At 38.3% G+C, this 9888-nt stretch overlaps 4 protein-coding genes across 9 annotated transcripts; 3 read left to right on the top strand and 1 right to left on the bottom strand.

Moving 5' to 3' along the window:
* Window positions 1-321: 321 nt before the first annotated feature.
* LOC118514938 (transmembrane emp24 domain-containing protein 3) lies at window positions 322-1714 on the top strand. Its single transcript, XM_036061806.1, has 4 exons — window positions 322-771; window positions 996-1106; window positions 1180-1399; window positions 1485-1714. The coding sequence occupies exons 1-4, from the start codon at window positions 577-579 to the stop codon at window positions 1640-1642; spliced, it is 684 nt and encodes a 227-aa protein (XP_035917699.1). The 5' UTR covers window positions 322-576; the 3' UTR covers window positions 1643-1714.
* A 2-nt stretch (window positions 1715-1716) lies between these two features.
* On the bottom strand, window positions 1717-3218 carry LOC118514682 (protein YIPF5 homolog). The gene is made up of 3 exons (XM_036061768.1): window positions 3161-3218; window positions 2814-3027; window positions 1717-2742 (listed from the first exon to the last, which is right to left on the bottom strand). Exon 3 carries the CDS (start codon window positions 2718-2720, stop codon window positions 1872-1874), a length of 849 nt encoding a protein of 282 aa, XP_035917661.1. The 5' UTR covers window positions 2721-2742; window positions 2814-3027; window positions 3161-3218; the 3' UTR covers window positions 1717-1871.
* A 933-nt stretch (window positions 3219-4151) lies between these two features.
* LOC118514377 (fatty acid hydroxylase domain-containing protein 2-like) lies at window positions 4152-9856 on the top strand. Of its 6 annotated transcripts, none has more exons than XM_036061424.1 (4): window positions 4152-4305; window positions 7209-7431; window positions 7518-8148; window positions 8233-8580. In XM_036061424.1, the coding sequence occupies exons 2-4, from the start codon at window positions 7350-7352 to the stop codon at window positions 8372-8374; spliced, it is 855 nt and encodes a 284-aa protein (XP_035917317.1). In that variant the 5' UTR covers window positions 4152-4305; window positions 7209-7349; the 3' UTR covers window positions 8375-8580. The 6 variants fall into 6 exon arrangements, with proteins under 6 accessions (XP_035917317.1, XP_035917473.1, XP_035917175.1 ...); XM_036061580.1 differs by lacking the exon at window positions 4152-4305 and having other exon boundaries at window positions 5711-7431; window positions 8233-8404; window positions 8479-9856; XM_036061506.1 differs by lacking the exon at window positions 4152-4305 and adding an exon at window positions 6571-6665.
* On the top strand, window positions 4653-7201 carry LOC118514783 (glutathione S-transferase 1-1). Its single transcript, XM_036061796.1, has 2 exons — window positions 4653-5630; window positions 5711-7201. Exons 1-2 carry the CDS (start codon window positions 5496-5498, stop codon window positions 6284-6286), a joined length of 711 nt encoding a protein of 236 aa, XP_035917689.1. The 5' UTR covers window positions 4653-5495; the 3' UTR covers window positions 6287-7201.
* Window positions 9857-9888: the final 32 nt, after the last annotated feature.

Here is a 9888-nt window from a genome sequence, read left to right as displayed (position 1 = left end):
GCATGAATAAGGGGGTAAAGTCTGAATAAAGGGCTTAAGTCTGAACAAAGAATTACCCAAAGAGAAATCATTTTCAGACTTTTTACTATTACTTTTTATTATTATTATCATTAATCATTGACAATACGGCATCGGACCGTCATATTTAATAAATAAATAAAATAATATCATTAATTATTGCAAATTTTTTCACATTTTAACTTAACATAAACCTACATTTCAGGAATATCAGTTGCGGGAAGTGAGTGCTCGTGAGTGAGGAGGTGTTTATTAAGACTTCAAATTAGATGTAGGTCACAGTGAACCGAATGTCAGCGTAAAGTATTAAATGTCGCTGCTATAAACCCAACCTCACACGTCATTGCTAACTGTCAAAGTGTTGGCATTTGTACAAACAGGCCCAGAACCCTTCGGAATAATAGCTAACAAAACCGAAAACGAGGAAAAATCAGTTTTATTTAGTTGAGTGAAAACTGTACAATCTTTTCATAAGCAAAAATTGGAATCCTACAAGCTTTGAAAAGTACTGGTAAAACAGGAAAAACGCCCCAGCACACGGAATCTAGAAAGTTCAAAATGACCACTAGAAAATTATCTCTTAAACGGAGCCACCAGCAAATTTCGAGTTTGGTTATAATTGTATTGCTTACGCTTTATAACAAAATTCCCGTAGTAAAAAGCGTTGAGCTTACGTTCGAGTTAACAGACAACGCAAAGGAATGTTTCCATGAGGAGATACAAAAAAACCAAACAGCAACGTTGGAGTTTCAGGTAAAACAGATACGGGGTGTCGATTGCGTGCTACGAATATTTTACAACTACGCGATGCTAGTAGATGTTAAAAATCTAATTATTCATCGTGAAGGGTTAGAGAAAATACATGTCCTATCGAATTTGCCAATAGGAATGCATAATAACGGGTTTCTTCATCATTCCTAAACTACTGGCATCAAATCGAACCTTATGTGTTAATGAATATGTTTATTTTACCACAGGTTGTCAGCGGTGGAAGATACGATGTCGATGTCACTCTGGAAAGCCCCACTGGGGAAGTGATCTATCGGCAAATAAAAACGCAATTTGATTCTTATCAATTCATCGCTGCGGTATATCAAAGAAAAACCTATGCTCTCAAGATGTACACATTCTAATATTTGGGGCATATTTTCGTTTCAATAGGCCACCGGCGTTTACGCTGCATGTTTCAGCAACGAGTTCTCTACCTTTTCACATAAAATTGTGTACATGGACTTCCAAGTAGGCGAGGAACAGCCATTACCTGGCATTGACGAGCATGCAACTGTGCTAACGCAAATAGAAACGTCGGCTCAGGAGATCCATAAGGGACTAAATGCTATCCTTGACTATCAAACTCATCACCGGCTGCGAGAAGCTCAAGGTACTATAAATTGCATTATGCAATTGTACATTCAAAATGTATTCATTTGAAGCATATATTAATAATTTCACGCGTCATGCCACAGGAAGGAAGCGTGCGGAAGATCTGAACGAACGTGTCTTGTGGTGGTCACTGACGGAAACAGTCGCCATTCTCGTAATAGCAATCGGACAGGTGTTGGTGTTAAGAAACTTCTTCTCGGAAAAGAAACCTAGCCAAATGAATTATCCTATAATGAAATAATAAAAATCTCTGTCGACATTATATTGACCACAACTGTATTAGATCAAATAATGTGAAACGACTGGAATTGTATCTTGCGTGCACTTAATGTGTATTCATCGGTTTAAGACTTACTTAACATTGAAGAATGTTTGTTGTTTAGTGGCATTATTTATCAGAACTTTTTATTGAAAATTAAATACCCAAAAATCATGACAGCGTTATTTTAGCCAGTTATAAAGAAAAAAAATTAAAACAAAACTAGCATTGAAAAGATAGTAAACAGCAACGAACATGGGTATGCTATCAAGTATCTTTGATGCGGATCACCCGTCATGAGACAAAACATTCTGCTGGAATACACTGTCGCTAGCAGGATGGACGTTCCAGCAAACATCATGCCGTAAAAGTTATTAAGCGAGACAAACATTCCAATCATTGCTAGAAATACAACGGGTAACATGCTATAACCGAGCACACTAGCTACGCCTGACACAGTCACGTGCGATTCGACAGCGTGGCACATAAGCCAGATGAGGCAGTACATCGCCAGCACGGATATTGTCGACAAACCGTAAATGTAACCGAACTGGGCCTTGCTGTTCGAGATGGATAAGCAAGCAGCAAGCGTAAGACAGAACATGATCGGGCCGGCCAAGTCAGTTTCCTTAAACAGGTAGTCCGGAGTGTCTAACATTGTACCCATATTCTGAAAAGGATTTAACACAGCAATTGCTTTCTCCATGATACGCCGTGGATAGATTTCCAACTCATCCAACAGAGGTGGCTCGTCGAATTCAGTCGCTTCGATTTCCATGCCAGGGCTGGAGGTAACACCATTATCATTTTCATATTTCGGCGTGAATATTGACGGTGTTGGTCCGTACTGCGTTTGCGGCTGCATCATGCCATACGGATCGCGGGAAGCCGTATCGGATAATTGATTATATCCTCCTTCCGTTTGCGGTGCATCGTTCCAGTATACTGTTTCATTTGGGTTGAATGTTTGGAAGTCTAGAACCTGCGACTTATCGTTGAATCCATCGTACATTTCCTGGGGCTGATTCGCCCAGTACTGACTATCGGAATTGTTGGACATCTTAAGTTTTAGTTTTTTTTTACTGTAAGTGGGTGGAATCAGGTGAGCGTTCATTGAGCAATATTAATTCGCTGAACCGTACCCTATACTTACGTCCCTTAGCCGACACTTTTCCAATGAATAACACTGCCCGCAAAAAATCAGCTAGGTTTACAATGAATTAAGATCTTTACGCCTTTCTGCGTTAATTGTTATTATAGATACCCCAGCCAAGTGCCACACAACACGATACGCGATGCCAATGTTTTGACAGCTTCAGAATGACAATGCCCATGTAAGCAAATACCGAAAATAGATTTTACTGGAACTATGAACACGAAAGCAAACTTTAATGTTTATTTATATTGGCTACTATACGTATATATATATATATATATATATATATATATAATATATATATATATAATTATGAGTTGTTATTCTACACTTTATTAAATTACCGATCCGTCCGCTGTCACGGCTCGAAGCCAAGGTGTATGTATTTAGAAGGTGAATTTTTGTCGATTTGACAGCCCACCATTTTAGTCGAGTTATGTCAGAGTTTGTTTACAAAATCATATGGTATGGGGCTACCAACATGAACAAACAGCCTTGATTCTCAGTCCCTTGAGCAATTTCGCTAGTTTATTGGGGTTATTACACGAGGAATTTTTTGGTTGGTGATTTTCTGTCAAATAGGGCGTTTGACAGAAAAAAACCAGCTGTCCGTGTAATAACACAATATGCTGCACAGATTTTTATTGCCATCATCCGAATTATTTTACATTTGAATTGTCCGTTATTCTAAATGGAATGAAATATTTATCATTAACACGTATCGTACCATGCCGGGCACCGACTGACGATGCCATTATGATAGGGATACTTTTTCGTGACCGACAGCACTTCGGTCAGACGAACGTTCGGTTAGAGATTTTTCGGTTCAAACTGGTCCCAAATCGCTCTCTTTGCATTAACAAAACATCGTCTTCAATATTCATCTTAAATCACACGAAATAAACTGGACAATAATATTCAATAAAAATTGCGAGGCAAAACAACGCTTCCAAAATGTAAACAATCCACACTTTGACAGAAAAAAACCAGCGCGATCGAAATCTGAATTGAGCATGTCGAATTCATTTTTTCAGACCGGCATTTATCTGTCAAACGTGTTTTGACAGAAAATCACCGATGAAAAATTCCTCGTCTAATAACCCCATATGGGTCATCTTCGCATATGAAATGTTGTCCCACAGAGGATTGAAGACATTTGGTTGCATTTTTCGTCAAAAAATCACAAGCGATACCTCCACCGGCGCCTCCTCCGACGCTTATATCACTCTTCTCAACACCCTTCCCAAAGTGAGTTGAGAGGAGGTGTCGTAAAAAGCCCGTTTTGACACATGGACAGAAGTAGAAGACCAGCACCAGTTTGACGTTTACTTGACCGTAACGAATCAGCTGGTTATATGTGTTGTTTATTATTCTCAATGCAATAACATTATTTTATGATATGTTTTCTTAAATTTTGCTGTTCAATACCGTTCGGAAAGCTTATATCAAATGAAGAAATCAGGATTGTAGTGTGTCAGTGCTATCTGAGGTGATTCTGTATTATATTTATTACTGTTTGATGTGGTAACGATTCAGCGCCTATATGGACAGGGCAGCTGTGACTGTATCGCGGCGTCACAGGCGGAGTCGGTTTGCATCCCCGAACTATTGGTTGATCCGAGATATAGGATCGGTCCCCTTTTTTGTCGATCTGCAAGCAAAAATTCATCAAGAGCACAATATATATATATATATATATATATATATATATATATATATATATATATATATATATATATATATATATATATATATATATATATATTTTTTTTTTTTTTTTTTTTATGACGACAAGTGCTGTATTGCTCCTTTTTAAATAAAAAAAAGTTGTTTAAAAAACATTCATTATTAAGAAGATAACTTAGTGTATAGCGACGTAATTCTAAATGATCATCTTTCTCATTTATGACGCTCCAACTGGATCTGGAAGCTGTGGATCATTTTACAAAAACTGCAACCAACTGTAATATTATTTTAATTGTTAGGAATCTTGCCCCCAGTTGTTAATCCCTTTATTCATTTACGGTAATTTTCGGACATAGGGCAAAAGATCTGTTTTTTTTTTTAATGCGTGATACGTGCACACGTTTCGTTAACACCTCTGATAGCTTTTGGAATAGAACCAATCGCACATTTAATATTAGCGTAACTGAAATAGCTCATCAGCTCCGAGTGCACTGCAAATCTACACTCGTATCAAAATTACATGGGGCACTTTCAAGAAATAACTTGAAAATAAAAATGATCGTCAGTAGCCGCCATACGCCATACTACGCCATACGTTTGGTTTAGTTATGCAAGGCAGGAATAGATAAAAGATAAATCCAACTGTTTTAAATGTTTTATATCTTTATGGTTGAGTTTTCTGTCTCTTCCTTGTATTTATGGTTGTAGCGGAGTGTGTATTGTGTAATCTTACTCATACAGATGATCAGACAGATGCCGACACTAACACATGCATCGCTGACTTGCTTAAAAATAATTTTATTCCAAGCTACTTTCACAGTCAGGGATCTGGAAGTACGCTAAACCGGTTTCCTTTTAGATGGTTCATCGTATTACTCCAGGTGTTACGACATTTGTAGCATATTAATAGCGATTCAATAGCAGCACATAGCATTCGTGCACCAGTGTTCCATCGCGTTGCATTTGTTCCGATTTGTGGCTATATTCTGTGAAATGAAGCTCTATGCGGTATCTGATGGTCCACCATCATTGGCTGTTCGGATGGCCCTAGAAGCATTAAACATCCCTTACGATCACATAAGCGTGGATTATGGCAAAGCGGAACACCTTACGGAGGACTACAAAAAAGTGATTTGTTTCATTTTCAACAAAACGATATGGTCTTAATCATAAGGCTTTGCAACTTACATTGTTCATATACATTACAGATGAATCCGCAGATGGAAATTCCGGTTCTGGATGATGATGGATTTTTCTTGAGTGAAAGTAATGCAATCCTGCAGTACCTTTGCGAAAAGCACGCCCCGACAAGCGAGCTGTACCCAAAAGACCCCAAGGAACGTGCACTTGTTAATCACCGACTTTGTTTTAATTTGGCTTATTTGTATCCGGAAATATCGGCCTATGTTATGGCACCGATTTTCTTTGATTACCAACGTACGGAAATGGGCTTAAAAAAGCTGAATAGGGCATTGGCTGCATTTGAGTCGTATCTAAAGCGCACTGGTACAATGTACGTTGCAGGCAATAGGCTAACGATTGCCGATTTCCCCTTGGTAACATCTATAATGTGTCTAGAAGCGATTGCATTCGATTTGAGCAACAACTATCCATCTGTTCAGAAGTGGTACACTGGTTTCAAACAGGTTCATCCTAAGTTGTGGATAATCGCCGCGAAAGGAATGGAGGAGATAGCTGGTTTCGAGAAAAACCCGCCAGATCTAACCGGTATGGTGCATCCAATTCATCCGATCCGTAAGTCTGGAGAAAAATTAACCAAGTAAATCAAAAACATGCATTTGATTTGAAATTAAAAAAATACACATTTCATTCATCGAGATCGGACGTACGCGTTCTGTGCACGATCTTTGGCTTTTCATTGGAGATGACCACTGGAGCGAAAGCTCTGTTTTTGGACAAACATAAATATCTATAAATCCAATTATCAGAGTGATGGCCAAACGATGAGTCAACTTTAACCTAAATCTACTGATAGATTTGGCTAAAGAACTTTAGCCTAAATCTGTTGAATAGAATTACTCTTTTAAAATGCATCAGGATATGCAAATTGGAGCCAAGAGTTGAGAAATGCGTCTAAAAAACGATTAGGAAAACAAGGTGGATTTGAGTTTGGTTTTGGTGTATCGCCAACGTTCAGTAATGGTAAGAAATATTGCAGAACATAATTATTTCAGTCCACTACTGTAATCATTTTTAACATAAGCATTCAAACCCCAAATGATGAAGGCAGATTGTTGTGTAAGTAAGCCAATGACTCACAGTGACTTTTATTTTATTGCAAGTTTCTCATAACCTAAAAAAATATCTGTGCTCAATACGCGTAAATAGATTTCTCTCTTAATCTCTCTGTTTCTCTCGCTCTCTTATTCTCTCTGTATCTCTCTCCCTCGCTCGTTATCTTTCTTTCCCTCTGTTATTGTTGTTCTCTCTGTTTCTCTCTTGCTATTCTGTTAATAATTAGTACAAAATCGTTATTTTTTATCTGTATTTTGTGAACCATATACACTTACATATTTATGTTCAAAGTATAATTTCCGACATTATTACGCAAGCCATATCGCTAGTATAGAATATTGGTAATATCAACAGTCGGCTTCACACCATAAGCCGCAAACATCTAAATCATGCACGGGACAGAAATAAAGATAAATCTAACCTTATGTTATCTTATCGTAAAACCGTTAGGCACGCTGTGTTCATTTCCGAATCTAGTCTCCAACATTCTTTTATCCGATCCCCAAACGCCGAGAAGTTACAAAATAACCGTTAGCCAACAACATCAGTTCAGTGTGGTATAGTTGGCAAACGAATGTGTTTGTTACTCGTATGATGGATACGATATTCAGAACTCGAGATTTCATTGGATCACTGGTGGAGAAAAAGTGGAACTCACTGCTAGACATTGTAGGTACGAATAATTTGTAAAAATGTATTACGCTGGCTGGTAGGGAAGAGTCATTACGCACTACTACTAATCTTACCTTTATTGCACAGGTGACGATCCCGACTTTCTCTATACATGGGGGCTAACCATTTACGTGCATTCCTTTTTCTGGATTGTGGGTGGATTGTTTGTGGCAATGGATATCTCCAACAAACCAGCGTTTTTACGTAGATATAAAACTCAACCTGGAAAGAACGAACCTATACTTCCAAATGATTTGCTGCGGGTCATTAAGACGATCATTTTCAATCAAACTATCATCGGTATCCCATTAACTATTCTCGGATATCAAGCGACAATCAAAGGATCCGTTCCAAACGTGCGTACTCTGCCAGGCATCTGTGAAATCCTATGCGATCTGCTGGTGTGTGTTATCTTTGCTGAGATCGGGTTTTACTACGTTCACCGGTTCCTGCACACCAAGCCCTTCTACAAACTGATTCATAAGAAGCACCACGAGTGGACAGCTCCGTTCGCTTGGACTGCTATGTACTGCCATCCGATCGAGCACATCATCAGCAACATGATTCCGCCGATGATCGGCATTCAGCTTACAAAGGCTCATATCTTCACGACGGCCATATGGTTTCCGCTGGTAATCTTCAACACGATCCGGGATCATTGTGGTTACCATTTGCCATTCTTTCCCAGTTCCGAATACCATGACTATCATCACGCAAAGTAATAATCATATATTCCATATAATTATGTATTCTATATCTGTCAAGATCCGTTTAATCCATATTATGTCTGTGTGCTTTATAGATTCACCGAGTGCTTTGGAACTTTTGGCTATCTTGATTGGCTGCACGGTACGGACACTAAATTTCGCAACTCCAAACAACACCAGCGCCATCGCACTCTTTGGGGCATAAAATCGGCAAGAGAATTATATCCGGATAGTTGAGTCACAAGTTTGCACCCTATCGTATTATGGGTAAGCAGAAATACCCATTATCTTGTGCTAAAACATTTACTCCGTTCTTCTATCCGTTTGGTTCATTCATCTAGTGAATAAAATGCGTCTCCAATAAAGCCATTGCCAAGCAAAAACGATTCGGATGTTAAAGAGTACAACGCATTCGGATAGAAAAATACACATTCTAAAAGATACTATTTAAATCAATTTAAAATACATTACACCCGGGTTTACACGTGCCGCTTGTACTGCCACTTCCGTTTACAAGTGAATAATTGTGCAGCTAATGTTATTTAGTTGGGCGGTCCGGTGGCCGAGGCGACAGGAGCGCCGGTCTTCACACGGGGCAGGGCTGGGGTTCAAATCCCATCCAGACCGCCGCCTCTCCTGGCTGACTAATTTACTACGGATGAAATTAAGTCACAGAAAGCCAGAAATTGACAGGCCGAGACCTCTCGAGGTTGTATTGTGCCAAGGAAGAAGAAGAACGTTTTTTAGTAGCATATGTCTAACGTACTTGCTTTTCTCTGAGCCTTAAACTATGTACACATTTTGGTACAGTTTATATATTTATTGTAACAAATCATGATTTTTCTAGATGTTTTAAACAAGCAATAATTGTTAACAAAATACATAGCATGTTCTTTGCATAGACCCTCCTAATAATTCTTTCTTAATCAGAATTCTCTAATATTTCGTGACCATATGTCGCATACAACAAACGCGATTCTTATTTGCATTTCTTTTCGTAAAACAAAATTCCGACATTCTTCTTTCACCGTTTCCCAAAACCAAACCTAATTGTTTATTACCGATTCCATTACCATTGGTTGATTAGATCCTATACACGGTATATGCAATTCGTGAAGATCACGAATAGTGTGATTTAATGCAATATCCATTATTGTTAGTGTTAATTTACTGAAATGTTACGTTAGGTTACTGTTTCATGTAAGTATACTGAAGTTTCATGATGGATAAGGGTAAAGTTTTTTTAATATTATTATGTAATTATATCCATGAGGGAAAGAATCCATCAAACTCAAAGAGAATGTATGCTAATAGTTTTCTTGAATTGTGTTTTAACGTTACATTCTCTCGCTAGGGTTTAGTTTTCTATGGTTCTGATCGAGTTAAATGTTTTTTTTTTTTCGAATCAATTATTGAATATGAGCAATACGGCCAGGCCGTTCTTTATGAATAAAAAAAAATTATTGAATATGGATTTTTTTAAATGTAATTATTCTTCTCATAGTCTCTAGAGTCACACATTCGTGTTTTGTATAATTCAACCGTCAAGAACGTGTGGGTGTATGTGTAACTTATACAGACTCAGGCAACGTGTTGGCAAGTAGAGCGCATGTCAGGAGATAAGGCAATCACCAGAATCATCCGTTCGAGTCCTGGCGTGAAAGAGAAAAATAAACGACCTCGTGCTCGTCACGTTCGAGTTTTCATACTCTCTCACACGAGACCGGCGCATTTATCAGTGTATTGTGCAT

This window comes from Anopheles stephensi, chromosome X, assembly GCF_013141755.1.
Source record: "Anopheles stephensi strain Indian chromosome X, UCI_ANSTEP_V1.0, whole genome shotgun sequence".
NCBI lineage: Eukaryota > Metazoa > Arthropoda > Insecta > Diptera > Culicidae > Anopheles > Anopheles stephensi.
Note: the sequence above shows the minus strand (reverse complement) of the source record. Positions and strands in the feature narration are given on the sequence as shown.

Coding starts and splice junctions, on each gene's coding strand:
- LOC118514938 (XM_036061806.1), top strand. CDS start 577: ATGACCACTAGAAAATTATCTCTTAAACGGAGCCACCAGCAAATTTCG. Junction 1,107..1,179: donor CTTATCAATTCATCGCTGCG/GTATATCAAAGA, acceptor TCGTTTCAATAG/GCCACCGGCGTTTACGCTGC. Junction 1,400..1,484: donor CCGGCTGCGAGAAGCTCAAG/GTACTATAAATT, acceptor GTCATGCCACAG/GAAGGAAGCGTGCGGAAGAT.
- LOC118514682 (XM_036061768.1), bottom strand. CDS start 2,720: ATGTCCAACAATTCCGATAGTCAGTACTGGGCGAATCAGCCCCAGGAA.
- LOC118514783 (XM_036061796.1), top strand. CDS start 5,496: ATGAAGCTCTATGCGGTATCTGATGGTCCACCATCATTGGCTGTTCGG. Junction 5,631..5,710: donor TTACGGAGGACTACAAAAAA/GTGATTTGTTTC, acceptor TATACATTACAG/ATGAATCCGCAGATGGAAAT.
- LOC118514377 (XM_036061580.1), top strand. CDS start 7,350: ATGATGGATACGATATTCAGAACTCGAGATTTCATTGGATCACTGGTG. Junction 7,432..7,517: donor CTCACTGCTAGACATTGTAG/GTACGAATAATT, acceptor TTTATTGCACAG/GTGACGATCCCGACTTTCTC. Junction 8,149..8,232: donor CATGACTATCATCACGCAAA/GTAATAATCATA, acceptor TGTGCTTTATAG/ATTCACCGAGTGCTTTGGAA.